At 38.3% G+C, this 15,631-nt stretch overlaps 1 protein-coding gene and 1 pseudogene across 1 annotated transcript in view; one reads left to right on the top strand and one right to left on the bottom strand.

The window, feature by feature from the left end:
- HECTD4 (HECT domain E3 ubiquitin protein ligase 4) overlaps positions 1-15,631 on the top strand; it is a 155,387-nt gene that overhangs the window by 31,172 nt on the left and 108,584 nt on the right. The window contains 3 exon segments of the mRNA XM_023762698.1: positions 7,378-7,895; positions 10,770-10,859; positions 14,585-14,715. Of these exon segments, the coding sequence (XP_023618466.1) occupies positions 7,405-7,895; positions 10,770-10,859; positions 14,585-14,715 (712 nt within the window). The 5' untranslated portion in view covers positions 7,378-7,404.
- LOC102417317 lies at positions 11,769-12,324 on the bottom strand (annotated as a pseudogene).

Genomic DNA, 15,631 nt, shown 5'->3' with positions numbered 1-15,631 from the left:
TTAACCGTTTCTAATGTGACACGATTACCAGGTTAGTCAAATCATCCTCTCCTGGACACACTCTAGTCTCTTAATGACATCTTAAAATGAGGTACTCTGGACTGAACAGGATATTCCAGTTCAAACTATTATAGTTTGACCATTGCAGAATATAAATGGGATTATTACCTCCCTTGCTACAGACACTGGAATTCTACTAATGCATTTTAAGATTGCATTAGCATCTTTTAAACAGTGTTGGCTCAAAAGAAGCATGTGTTAAATTCAAATCTCCTTTACCGCACCCTCAACCCTTCAGCTTTTATCTAGTCAAGTCTTCCTTCTTGTAGGGTTATCCAGAAAAATTCCTTTCTTGGTGGTAATCGCTCTAAAATAAGGAAGTATCTGTAATGTTCTAACAATCGTTTAGCGGTTTCCACTTTTCCAGAGCACTCCTTGTACACTATTTCCTTTGATCTTAACAATGATGTAAAATAGAAACAGGTGTTACCCTCATTTTAGATGTAGAAATACAGACAGAGGATTTAAGTAAAATGTCTACGGGAAACAGTTATTTGCAGAAGCTGGGGTTCATCTAGTCCCCCTAACTCAGTGGTTTGCAATCTTGGCTGCACACTGCTTTCACCTCTGGAGTTAAAGAAAGGAAGGAAGGGAGGGAAGGAAGGAGGGAGGGAGGAACAGTCTAGGTCCCTTCCCCAGATATCAGACTAGGAGGGGGCCCACTCAATTAGTACTGTTTGTTGTTTTTTATTACAATTGACATACAGTATTACATTAGTTTAGGGTGTACAACATAGTGATTAAACATTTATAGACCTATGAAGGCTCACCCTGAGAAGTCCAGTATCCATTTGACATCCTACATAGTTATTACTATATCATTGAACTATATTCCCTGTGCTGTATGTTACACCCCCATGACTGTTTTTATAACAGGCGATTGGTACTTCTTAAGCCCTCCTCCTTTTCACTCATCCGCCCAGCCCCCATTAGTATCATGAAAAAGCTCTCAAAGCAATTCTAATATTCAGCCAGGCTGAGAACAACTGCCTGAGAACTAACTCATTTTCTGGTGTCCCCTTCTTCTATTGCATGTGTTTTCTTCATGGAATTAAAAGGCTTTTATGTGGAAGAGAATAGTATTTTTCCATTGCTCCAGAATGCAGAAGTATAATGAATCCAAGTGAGGGAGTGTTATTCAGATATACAGTGGGAACCAGCTGTACGTCCTAAGATAATTACTCTTGGAATGTATCTTCTCATTAATTTATCAAACATATATGTGGCCTGACTCTATGCTAAGCTCTGCTGATACAAATATGAATAAGATATGGTTTTCCCCTTTTAGGACTCACAGTTAAAAGAGGGGGGGCACACTGTAAATAAATACCATTATAGTAGAGTGTGGTTTATACATATCGGACTTGTATAATTTCTTTAATTTTTTACATTTTTATTTAAAAACGGTCAACAGTGATTTTCTTACTAAAACATGTTTATGCTAAGTATTTGAATATATCACACCATGGTAGTCTTTATGTTAAATTATGTAATTCAAGTAATTAACAAATAAAGTTAGTTTTTTGGAAATATCTTTTTTCTTTAAATACTCCTAATAACATTTATAATAGTATTAAAACCATTTTGAGGAGTTCATTCTACATCTTTCTCCAAATTTTATCTGTTAATTATAAACGTAGGAAGATGATCTGTATTGGTTCTGTCGTGAATTACGTTGGTGAAAAAATTACTTGATAACGAGAAGAGATTTTGATGCCTTGGATCAACTTTCAAGAGCCATTTTGAACATTACTCTTTACCTTTCCTTAATGCACATCCTTTATTAAAAACAGCAGACATTTTTTTCCCATAGTTTGTGGCTGATCTGCTGATAAGAGGTATGTGCTGGATACTATGGAAACATGGAGAAGCTAATTCTGGAAAGAGGAAGAGGGAGAAAGAAGAAATCAGAGTTTCTCAAAGTAGGTGGCAGAGCTGCGTTTTGAAAGATAGGTAGGATTTAGACTGACAAAAGATGAAAGTTAGGCAAGGGCCAGGACAAGATGGAACTTTCATGCAAAAGTTTGAATAGTGATTTCTTATATGTTGAATCCTTACAGTTCTAACAATCCTGCTATCAATAGCAGTTTTAGGAAGTTCTGGGAAAAATCACCATTTCTTGGAGAAAGTTTGACAGAGCTAAGCCAAATAATCTGTGACAAATCAGGGTCTATTTCTAGTTTTGGCACCAAACTATGGGCTTAAACTTATGAATTAAAGTGTGAAACTTAATTCTGGTTATCAGTTAAGTTAAAGACCCTTTTAAAAAAGTTGTTGAAAGAGAATGTGAATGAACATATATTTCCAAGCTTGGATAAGGTCATATAACTTCAGGGTCTAATTTAATTGATAAGTGATCCACTCTTGATATAGGCTTTCATATCAGAGATAGAATTCTATCCTTCCACTCACAATTGATTTTACTTGGTTCACATGAGATCTTTCTGATTTTCTTTGAACTACCATATGCAATTCAATTTGGCCATGATTGCCATCTATATAATGTGAAAAATGTTAGGAAAAGCTGTAGAAGGGTTTAAAAATTCACTCCAACGTTTGAGAGGGTTTCGTTATTCTATATCCTTTATTGGAAAGTTTTGTGTTGAGGTTGCAAGTCTGACCAGTTGGTCTGCTTTGAAATAATCCAGGTGTAAATGCCTTTTATGCTGATAGGTTCATATAATTAATTGAATGGGTTAATGTACCATACTAGGTAGTATAGTAATATAATTCATCTATTTGGAGCCTGAGTGATCCTGAGATTTATTTATTTAAATATTATTATTGATTTTAGAGAGGAAGGGAGAGGGAGAGAGAGATAGAAACATCAGTGAGAGAGAATCATTGATTGGCTGCCTCCTACACACCCCCTACTGGGAATAGAGCCTGCAACCTGAGGAAGTGTGCCCTTGGCCAGAATCGAACCCCGGACCCTTCAGTACACAGGCCAACGCTCTATCCACCAAGCCAAACTGCCTAGGGCCTGAGATTTAAATGTCATTTATTCTTGGAGAGTAAGAGGTTTTATTTTTCATTGATAGTTCCCACCATTTATGGTGGTCTTCCCCATCCCACCCACTACCCAGCCTTTTCTTCTAATCAGGAATATAATCAATCCTATGTTGAGATAAACTGCTTCCAAAGTACAACAGATGGAACTAAGAAGTGATTTAAGTGCCCTATCTGGTTTGTGACTGTGGATAGAGTGTTAGCCTGCTGACTGAAGGGTCCCGGGTTTGATTCCGGTCAAGGGCACATGCCTGGGTTTCGGGCTAGATCCCCAGTAGGGGACATACAGGAGGCAGCTGATCAATGATTCTCTCATTGTTGATGTTTCTGACTCTCTCTTTCTTCCTCTATGAAATCAATAAAAAAAATATTTTAAAATAGTGATTCAAGTACCATTTTCTTTGGTACTTGTGATTATACTTTGTCAGATATGTCCCCCAAACTGCAAATATATCTATTGTAGCACCATCTGATTACCAGTTATTTAAAGATAGTGTTTGCTTGTGAAAAACATCAGCTCTAGTTATGACTGCTTTTTAGAAAATTGATTTGAGAAAGAAGAAAGAAAGAGAAACATCCATTTGTTGTTCCACTTTTTTATGCATTTATTGGTTGATTCTTGTATGTACCCTGACCGGGGATTAAACCTACAACCTGGGTATTATGGGACAATGCTCTAAACAACAGAGCTACCCAGCCAGGCCTGGGCCATGACTGCTTTTTAAAAATATAAACTATTTAACTTATCACTATTGTTTCTTTTTTTTTTTAAATAGAGAACCCCACCGCCATGATTCTATTACCATAATTACCAGTGACATTTCAAACTTGAACAAGCGTGTTTTACATAGTCCTATTATAGGGCATATACAGTTTTATACTGCTTTTTATTGCTGCTGTATGGCTAAATTTTTCATTATTGTATAATATTCCATTGTGATGCATATAATTTAATCAAACACTTCTCTTTTAGACATTGAGATTGCTTCTACTTTTTCCACTATAATAAGACTGCAGTGAACATCTTTGTACATTTTTTATTTCTGTAACATTTCTTTAGGGTAAAATTTTATTTTATTTATTTATTTATTTATTTTTATTTTCTCATTTAAAGTATTACAAATAGTAGTATATATGTCTCCTTTTTTAGGGTAAATTTTTAGAAATGGGATTACTTTCTATTTCTCTCAGAAGTAGGCTTAATATATCTTTTAGCTTTTTACTTAACCTTATTGGGGAATTTTATCTCTGCTCTTCTTATATCTCAGATTTGGTTGGGAAAGAATATTTTGCCTACCTTTTATTAGCTCTCCATGTGATTGTTGTTGTTTTAGCTTAAAAACATGTCATGTATGATAAAATTACAGTGAGGGTATGAGTTACTTTGAAAGTTATTTCCAATTTTAATTGGGGTGACTTGAGCATTATCTCCAAAGTGACCCTTCCTTCTGATGAAGGGTGACAGTGGTCTTCCCTTTTTCTTAAATGACTCTTCTCCCTTTTACAGAAAAGAATATTAATTTTCTAATGACATTTTGGTGTTTTATCTTCTTGGTCAAGAGCAGTTACTGAGGGCAGTGGTTTTATATGAGAACAAATCATTTAATATTCATAAGGACCAGAATAGATCCTTCAGAGCTGACTTACTAAAACCCTAAGGTATGATGTCTTTATAAAATGATTTTAGGCCATGACCTTCAAACTTTAGAAATTCTTAAAAAATGGCAGCATAGTGGACAGTTCTTAGTGTTCTAAAAAGGCCATTGAATTGCTGAGAAGTCTAATGGATTTCTGAAAGCATTGAGTGTGTGTTAGGTACTGCTAAATCAATACACATAACAGTCACTTAAGTGTGTGTATTATATAATATTTGGTTAATTATATTATAACTCATATTGTTTCAGAATGTCTTTCAGGTGGAATGCTAAAAATAAGCTGAAGTACTTATAAAAATAGAACCATCAGAAAAATGCAGAAGTATATTATATAGTTTTTTTCAGCTACTGTTAATATTTGAAGTTAGCTATGGTTTCTGTCATACACATTATTTTATGAACAAGGAAATATCACATTTCAGAAGCACTTATGTTTGAGATTGATAAAAAAAAATGAATAGCCGGGTTTAATGTTACCAAGTTGTTCTTTGATTCTTTTTATTTTTTATTTATTTTTACTTCTTAAAAATGTTTTCATGTGTCTCCTTTTAATCTTTTTTTCTTAGAAAATTTGGATCATATGTTTTATCCGTTGTCACATAATATCATATAGTTAATTATCCTTTGAAATAATGTTGCTTGTGGATATTAGTATTCCACCTGTGTTACACTTTAAATGTTTTCCTATTATAATTTGTTAGAAGTAATGCTACAGTAAACATTCTTGCATTTTATATTTTTCTTTAAATGTATCATTGTGAGAAATTCCTAGGAGTAATGCTACTTACTAAAATATAAGAATATCTTCTCAGATTTAAGAAATTTGCCAAGATTAAACACCAATCAGAAAGGATATATGCACCCATATGTTCATAGCAGCACAATTCACCATAGCTAAGATCTGGAAACAGCCTAAGTGCCCATCAGTAGATGAATGGATTAGAAAACTGTGGTACATCTACATGATGGAATACTATGCTGCTGTAAAAAAGAAGGAACTCTTACCATTTGCAACGGCATGGATGGAACTGGAGAGCATTATGCTAAGTGAAATAAGCCAGTCAATGAAGGAAAAATACCACATGATCTCACTCATTCATGGATAATAGAGACCATTATAAACTTTTGAACAATAATAGATACAGAGGCAGAGCTGCCTCACACAGATTGTCAAACTGCAGCGGGAAGGCCGGGGAAGGTTGAGGGGCAGAATAGTGGGGGGGGGGTAAGAGATCAACCGAAGGACTTGTATGCATGCATATAAGCATAACCAATGGACATAAGACACTGGGGAGTAGGGGAGGCCAGGGGATTGTCAAGGGCGGGGGGAAAAAAAAGGACACATATGTAATACCCTTTGTAATACTTTAAGCAATAAAAAAAAAATAATATAATTTGAAAATTAAAATAGTTGACCTGATTTAAAAAAAAAGATTATTATTTTTTGTAGGTACTGTGTATTTTTTAATGTGCTTTGATTCTTGAGTCTAATAAAAGCTGTATTGAATTTTTTAGTAGTTGCTTCATATAGCATAAGTAGAATGTCAGTGTATCTTAAGTAAAAATGTATATGGAGCACATAAATTTTATACCAAAGAGTTGTATTGGATGAAAATCACATAATCAATGTTGGAAAGCTTTCTAAAAAATGCAACAACATTTCTTTTTTAAAAAATATACTTCTTTATTGATTTCAGAGAGGAAGGGAGAAGGAGAGAGAGAGATAGAAACATCAATGATGAGAGAGAACCATTGATCGGCTGCCTCCTGCATGCCCCCACTGGGGATCGAGCCCGCAACCCAGGCATGTGCCCTTGGCCGGAATCGAACCCGGGACCCTTCAGTCTGCAGGGTGACACTTTATCCACTGAGACAAGCTGGCTAGGGTGCAACAACATTGATTATTTGCTTAAATGTTCATAACTGGGAAGGTAATAAAATTTAAAGTTGTGATTTTTTTTTTTTACATCATTCAAATATATCTCAATCTTTGGTTGTTGATCATCATGGTGGAAGCTGATTGCTGATTTTTTGAAAAAAGAAAATAGGACCCATCCGGTGTGACTCAGTGGGTTGAGTGTTAACCTTGGATCAATTCCAGGTCAGGGCACATGCCTGGGTTGTGGGCTTGATCCCCAGTGTGGGGCATGCAGGAGGCAGCCAATCAATGGTTCTCTGTCATCATTGATGTTTTTATCTCTCCCTCTCACTTCCTCCCTGAAATCAATAAAAATATTTTTTTTAAAAAAGGAAAAAAGGGCAGTCTAATTTACTTGGATATGATTATAGCTTCAAGGTATATGATTGCCCTTGAAAAGTGATCATTTTTTAAGGAACTTGTGTTATTTTATCAATTGCCAGGTGAAAAATAACCAAAAGGGTAATTTGTGTTTGATGAATCTTGATAAAAGGTAGGGAAATAATTTTGTATGACTTGATGGTGAAGAGCATTTAATCATTATTTGCATGGCTCTAGCTGGGTGGTTGGGTATCATCCGTACAGTAAGGTTGCAGGTTCCATTCCTGGTCAGGGCATATACTCAGGTTGCAGGTTTGATCCCTGGTCAGGGCACATATGGAAGGCAACCAATCCATAGATGAAAGCAATGGTGAAAGCAGTACATAACTTTTTCTCTATTGTTTCTTTTTTTAGATTTTAACATTTGAGACCAAGAACCCGATGGAATTAGCAGAACGTTTGCGCTCTGTCTGTGGGAATCAGAGCAATGCCTATGCCCGCCTGCTGGAATACCGCCTGAATGCCTTGCGAGGACTGTGGAATGCCCAGCGCCAGCTGGCCTTGGAAGAACAGCATGAAAGGGAAAGTTCGGGTGATGAAGAAACATTGGCCCTGCTCAAACGCCAGGGCTTGTTGCAGCAACCCGAGCAAGCTCCCTTCACATCCCGGATGGGGCTCCTGCTGGTCTTCCCCCTTATTCAGTCTCAGAGTAGAACAGACCCCTCTCTCTGTAACATTACTGCTGAGGTGCTATTGAACTGCCTTCGCGACTGCCAGCCTTTGAGCTTGACCAAGGAGCCTGCTGACTGTCTCAATGGAATTGAAACTTTGCTGTGCTCTTGGCTAGAGGAAACTTCTGACACAGGCCGACACATCCCTCATAAACAAAAAGAAAATGCTGCTGCTGCCCTGGTGGCTTTGGCATGTGCCAGGTAAGGAAATCAAATGTACCACTTGGTGACCTTGTGACTGCTGCCGCTGCCTGGGTTGGGTGAGTGAATCAGAGGGCAAGCATATTTGATGGGAGTCTTAGCATCAGAAGTCCTCCTCTGTCTTCAGTATTGAATTTCATGGCCTTGACAGTACATAAGATGCTTTCTCACCAAAACTTGGCACCAGCAGCCTGAGCTGGAACCCAAGTTCAAGTTTTTGCTTTCTGCTATACCATGATAACAGCTTAAACAGCTAGAAATGGAGGATCAACCCTTGCCATTATCTACTCACCCCTGAGATGATTAGTGTTTCCCATCAGGTAGTTCGTGGAAGGTGTTCTATCTGTGTTTCTTCTGGAAGGACAGTTAAAAGTTTGTGGAGCTTTAAAAAATGTTTTTTACGTGTATTTAGAAGGAATGCATTAGCAGGCGAGTGGGTTTTTACTCACCTGGGCTCAGTCACACTGACTTGGTCACAAATTATATTTTTGGACCCTGATGTTTGCCTCCATCATTTAATTGAAAAAAGGTCTCTCTGTATATATCAAGATTTAATAGTGTGCTGTTCTTTGTGTGTAAGTTGATGTTATTGATCCACTGTCAATAGGAAAAGTGCTTGGGGTTACTTTTCTGGGAGAAGATTTCTACATTCTCCTGCCCAGTAGCCTGTATGATCACTGGCACACATTTGTGAAAAAAAAGGTTCACTACCCTTGCTTTCCTCTAAGCTAGTTGGCTAGAGACCATGGGGTCTGACAGATTAGTCACATTTGTCCCTCTTCTTCAGAATTTTTTTGATTGAGTTCTTCTTCTTTTTTTTTTAAAGCCAAGAGTATGTGAGAAAATTCTTCTTGGAGAATTATGAAGTTCTTAGCAAGGTTTACATGAGAGTGAGAGGGGCAGACAGCTAGCAACAAATACATGTATAAGATAATTTCAGAGAGGGATTAGTCACTGTAAGTGAACAAATCAGGCTATTTTGATAGAGAATGGCTAAGTGGAGGTGGGGACAGCATTAGCTAATGATACCAGGAAGGACTGCTGGAAAGGTGACATTTGAACTGAGCCTGCATGATGAGGAAGAGTCAGCCACGCAACAAAGCCAGTGACAGAGTTCCAGGCAAGAGGAGCAGCAGTGGCATGACTCTGATACTCTTTCTGTGTTTCAGGGAGTGAGGGGACAGCAAAGTGGGCAGGGTAGCTGGAAGGCAATGGTAGAAGGAGAGGAGCAGGAGATGAGGTTTTCAGATCATGTAGTGGCTTAGGAGCCATGGGAGGAATTTTTTCTTAAAATCTGATTGAGTCTAGCAAGTAAATAATACCTTATGGCTGGTTTTAAATGTTCCACTGTGCTTTTGCCCTTTTATTTTTTTAACCTCACTGCCCCCCAGGAAGGTATCCTGCCCTATTGGACAGATGAAGCAGTAAAAATCCACAGGAGTTAGGTGACAGGACTGAGATGGTATAGTTAGTGAGTCAAAGCCAGGTTTCAGAGCCATGTGTCCTGATTCCCAACTTGTGTTTTTATACTCTATTAGAGGCCCAGTGCACAAAGTTCATGCAAGAGTAGGCCTTCCTCCCCCCGGCTGCTGGCAATGGCTTCCCTCTGGCACCCAGGACCCGTGCTTCCCTCGCAGCCCTGGCTTTGTCTGGAAGGTGGTCCGGAAGGACATCCAGCCTAATTAGCATATTATGCTTTTATTATTATAGATCTGCTGCCTCCCTGTCTTTGTTTTTGTTTTAAATTTTTAAAAATATATTTTTATTGATTTCAGAGAGGAAAGGAGAGGGAGAGAGAGATAGAAACATCAATGATGAAAGAACCATTGATCGGCTGCCTCCCGCACACTCCCACCGGGGATCGAGCCCACAAACTGGGCATGTGTCCTTGACTAGAATCAAACCTGGGACCTTTTAGTCCACAGGTCGACACTCTGTCCACTCAGTCAAACTGGCTAGGGCTAGTCTTGTATTTTGATTCTTTGGTTTTATTTTCTATCTGCTGCCTCCCTGTCAGATACTGGTTTTTGGTTTTGATTCTTTTGATAGTGAAAGGGGCAATTAAGAGGAGGACTCTAGGCCTACTCAGTCCAGCATTAGGTATTCCATTTCTTTGGGGTTTAGGCATGTGATACCTAGCAATTAAAGCCTTGGCTAAGAGAATAAGGCAGCAATCTGAAGTCACCCATCTGATACAGGCGATCATTTAGATCAGGAAATGTTCTTGTGGTGATTTATACTTGGGATCTAGCCAAGTCAGTCTTGTGCATCTTAATAGCACCTTCTTTTAGATCCTGCTGATCATATTAGGGACTTCCCAGAGCCTCCAACCTTGGGAACCAAAAGGAAATCAGGTAGTGGTGACCTCTGAAGTATTATAGTCACAGCAAGGGAAGCTCTCAGTACAAAGTAGTAATTATTTAAGTATATTCCTTTTTTGATATGATGGGCTTCAATGAGATGTATGTAAAATGGATGAACCTAAGAAAGACACTAAAAACTTAATTCTGGAAATACTGTTAAACTTTAAATATAACCTCCTCCTATGAAATCTCTCCTCTAGACTAGAAAATTTCTTGATGAAAATAGTATCCAAGAATAATAGTCACATGGTCTTTGTACTGAGCCTTACGTTTTGAACTTTTGTGTTAGGGGAAATTATCTACCTTTACAAATGCAGGAACATTATAATTGACTGTTCAGATCATGCCACTCACATACTAAGTAAGTATACTTTGTACAACACATATGATTGACATAAGCAGATAGACACATTTGAAACTGTTCCCATTTGGTTAATAAAATTAACATTAACAACCTTTTTATTTGACTTTTCAATTTTGATGATTTTCTATTCCCTCCTTTTATTTTTAGGGGATCATTGAAAACTTTTGTCCATACAGTCCATCTATTACAGAAACAGACTGATCTAGGGTCCCTGCCTGTAGCCGATGTGCTGTATAGGTGAGTTGTCACTTTGGATCCTTACCCTCCTTCTACACAAGGGAGATTGTTTATAAGGTCTCTTTTAATAAGTAGATTTCTAGACTCTTTAACTATTCATATATTTTGGTGGCTTTGTTTTTAATTATCTTAAGCCTTATAATGACATAATTTACAATTTTGTGTTGATGATCTATTCTCTACTTTAATCACATACATATATAGTAAATAGATAGCTGTTCAAGACAATCCTGAATTATAACTTAGTCTGACTTAAAGGATTCACAAAGTTTGCTGCTTTATCTTTTCAAGCACCTGACCTTAAAGATCATCTATAAAATGTAGACATGTTAAGTACTTTTTATTTGATATTATACATAAACCACACTAAAATGCCTTTCATTCAGTAAAAGGCAACAGTTTAGATACAGGGAATTTTATTAAACTGGCATAGTTGGGACCAAAAAGACAAAATGGTCACTGCCAGCTTACCTGCAGCCCTTGCCTTTTAACAGGCTAATGAACACAACTTGAAACACAAGCAAGTCTTGCAGGTCTGAGAGACAGTGAAGGGATTTCTTCAGAATTTAAACATACAACCAGTCATATAAATCTAAATATAAGCCAGTCTCCTACAGGTTTTGAGATGGCACTCACCACCTCTGTGAAAAGTTGAATACTACGAATCAAGTCCAATCATATTTTTAGAAGAGAGAACAGTGATAACGCTTGCTGAACCAAAATTACCATTAAAGCTCAAAAAGCTGACCATATCATTTAACCACAAGCCAATCTTATTTAAATCAGGACTACCCAAAAGAAATGCTCTATTAGCTATTCATGATCTGAATTCTGGTGTATGAGATCAATTTAATTATGGTACACATAAAAATGTCATGAGAGATTTGTAATAAATAAGGCAGTGGTCAACTAATACTCATTAGTAGCTTTTTTGAGATAAGATCAAGTCTGCCCTTTCTGCATTCTTCTTTTTTTTTTTTTTAAATATATTTTATTGATTATTCACAGAGAGGAAGGGACTGGGATAGAGAGTTAGAAACATCGATGAGAGAGAAACATCGATCAGCTGCCTCCTGCACAACCCCAACTGGGGATGTGCCCGCAACCCAGGTACATGCCCTTGACCGGAATCGAACCTGGGACCTTTCAGTCCACAGGCCGACGCTCTATCCACCGAGCCAAACTGGTTAGGGCCTGCACTCTTCTTAATGCCAGTGAAGATCACTTTTGTTCCAGGGATGTACTTCTTGGGATTCTCCAACTATTGCATCAGTGTAGCCTCTCCCCAGGTGATACCTTTGTTCTTGTTGGCATCCATGTAAGAAAATCCAGGGGCCTGACCTGCCTTTCGCCCAGATAGACCATGGAGATTTGGCCCTGTCTTGTGCTTACTTTCCATTTCTATAGTATGGCACTGGGCACACTTCTGAACAAAACTCTTCTTGCCTTTCTCAATGTCACCCATTTTTTTTTTTTTAGCTTTTTAAATTTTGTTTTATTGCTGTGTAGTATCTGTTCTTATCAGTTCAATCTCACCCATTTTTAAATCGCTCGTTATTCGTGCCGGACATGGAGATTCCCACTCGCAAGCTGGACATCCCGCTCTCTAAGTCCAAGGACACGTCCCACCACGCCCAAGTCCAATTCATATATTTTTACATTACAGTTTACATTCAGTTCTTGCTTGTGTTAGTTTTAGGTGATACAGTCCTGAATTATAACTTAGTCTGACACAATATGATAGTGGTTACACAATCATATACTTTACAAAGCTATCCTCCCAAGTAGACTGGCACAATACTTAGTTATTACAATATTATTGACTATATTTTTTATGCTGTACCCTACATCCCCATGACTATTTCATAACTACCAATGTGTACTTCTTTTTTTAAATTTCTTTTTTGATTAAGGTATTACATATGTGTCCTTATGCCCCCATTCCCCCCTCACTCCCCCAATGTGTATTTCTTAATTCCTTCACTTTTTTCACCCAGTCCCTCAATCCTCCTCCCCTCTGGCAGGCATCAGTCTGTTCTCTATGAGTCTGTTTCTATTTTGTTTGTTCATTTATATTGTTCTTTAAGCTTCCACATATAAATGAAATTATTCATATTTTTAAATAAGTATCTATACATATAAAAGGCTAAGCGACTGTCCATCCAGCCAACCAGCCAGTAGGTATGACACGCACTGACCACCAGGGGACAGATACTCAATGCACGAGCTGCTGAGCTGCAGTGACTTGGCAGCAGCGATTCCCTGGAATCTGGTTTACTGCACACTTATGTTTGCATTATACACCCTGTATGACAGCAACTTTGCAGAGTGCTCTCTCGCACTCTGGGACCCTTCAGGATACGTCGGAGAGCCAGTTTTGGCCCGATCCCCACAGGCCAAACCGAGGGACCCCACCTGACAGCAGAGGGACCCCGCTCATTCCATAGACGCCCTTTGAGCCACAGTGCTGCCCCAGGTGCAGCTGGCTGGGGAGGGACCATGGGAGGTTGGCTCCCTGGCATGTCTGGCCCTTCTCGCCCTGCCAGCCACCTTCTATTTAATTTCCTTTCAGCGTGCACAAATATGTGCACCAGGCCACTAGTATTATCATATTTATCTCTTTGAGAATTTTGTCATCTTCTTTGAAAGTGTTCCTAGAGCATGTTATTTAAATTTTTTAAAAAAATATATTTTATTGATTTTTTTACAGAGAGGAAGGGACAGGGATAGAGAGGTAGAAACGTCCATGAGAGAGAAACATCGATCAGCTGCCTTCTGCACACCCCCTACTGGGGATGTGCCCGCAACCAAGGTACATGCCCTTGACCGGAATCGAACCTGGGACCCTTGAGTCCACAGGCCGATGCTCTATCTATTGAGCCAAACCGGTTAGGGCTATTTAAATTTTTTAAAATATATTTTTTAAATTGATTTCAGAGAGGAAGGGAGAGGGAGAGAGAGATAGAAACATCAATGATGAGAGAGAATCATTGATTGGCTGCCTCCTGCACGCCCCCTACTGGGGATCAAGCCTGCAACCCAGGCATGTGCTCTTGACTGGAATCGAACCTGGGACCCTTCAGTTCGCAGGCCAACACTCTATCCACTGAGCCAAACCATCTAGGGCATGTTATTTTTCATTTTATGTGGGCTTTAAAAAAACTGCAGTAGCTTGTAATTAATTCTTATTGTAGATTTTGAGATGATATGTTAAGGTGTAGAGAAGAAAGATAAAATCATTCATAATCTTTTAATATATATATATATATATTAAAACTTGGGACCTGGGACCAGGGCGTCTGGAACCTGGGACCCTTCAGTCTGCAGGCCGACACTCTATCCACTGAGCCAAACCAGCTAGGGCTCATTCATAATCTTATTACCCAAGATAACCACTCCTAATGCTTTGGTATATGTGTTTCCCAATTCACATCTGCCTGTCTCTCTCTCTCTCTCTCTCTCTCTCTCTCTCTCTCTCTCTCTCTCTCTCATATATATATAACATATATACATTTTACACACAGCTGTAATTTTATCATAACATTTCTAAAAGCACTGCTTTGTAAATTTTAAATATAAAAATATATTGTGAATTTCGTTTCAGATGTATAGTGTCTTTGTAAATCTGTTATAGTTTTCTGCTTTTTGAGATTAAGTATCTTTTTTATTTTCTTGCCAAAATGGATAGTTTTGCTGTGTTTGTGATTCTCCATTTCCCTTTTTAGGCTGTTGCTTTTGGAAGGGGGGCCTGGATCCCCCTCCTGCTTGCTTGGTGGCAAACACATAGTGTCATGGGGATATGAAGACATGTTGCCTGCCCCAGATAGCAACACTGGCTCCAGTTCTGAAAATAAAGGTAATGTAAGGGTTTTGGTCCTCTGATTGAAATTAAGATGTGAAAAGAATGGTTTAAGATAATTGTGGCAAACAGTTTAGATATAAGTCTGTGTTCCTTTTAATTAAAGAGCTCAGGATTCCTATACAGTGTGTTCATTGTCTGCTTTATCGGTCACAGTATAATAAAAGCTGATACTCAGTGAGGTAAGAAAATGGATAGGTTTTACTAGCGCCAGGAAAAGGTATCATCCATACACTTCTGCCAAAGAGGCATGCATTACTTAAATTGGTTCCTGGGTATTTGAGTTTGGGCATGGGAGCCTTAAGTTGAATTTTTATGTCCGTGAATAGAGTATCAGGTCTTTCTGCCTGATACTGTTTCTTTTAGTAATTTATTGTGTGTGTGTTAATGAACCCTCTCATCCTAAAAGCAAAACAATGAGCTTGTTCAAGGGAGCATGAATTGTTAAGTATCTTTTTTAAACAAAGTAGGCTGGATTAAAATGTTTTTACAGTTTCACAAGTATTACATATCAGTTTATTCTGTGACCTCAGTGAAAATGGCAGAAGCTCTCTTAATTGACTGCGTCTAACTGACTTGCCGTTGAATTTGGCCCCTCTGTTTGCTGGGTAGACATGCTGTCCAGTACCCTGGCACACCCGTGCTGCTCTCCTGTGGAGTTCCAGGCCTGCCAGGAGTCCACCTTCTCCCAGACCTGTTTGTTATTGTAATAGGTACTTGTTATTGTGATTATATTACCTTACCAATGAAATAGGAGTTTTACAAATAATTACCCACTTTAACTCTTTGTTTTTTGAGGAACCACTAGGTACAAATTACACTTGTCTCAGGTTTAGTATACCGAACTTTTAAGATAACAGCATACTCAGTACTAATTTGAGTACAGTGACATTGGATTCCCCTAAAATGACAA

This window comes from Myotis lucifugus, unplaced genomic scaffold, assembly GCF_000147115.1.
Source record: "Myotis lucifugus unplaced genomic scaffold, Myoluc2.0 scaffold_256, whole genome shotgun sequence".
Classification (NCBI taxonomy): domain Eukaryota; kingdom Metazoa; phylum Chordata; class Mammalia; order Chiroptera; family Vespertilionidae; genus Myotis; species Myotis lucifugus.
Note: the sequence above shows the minus strand (reverse complement) of the source record. Positions and strands in the feature narration are given on the sequence as shown.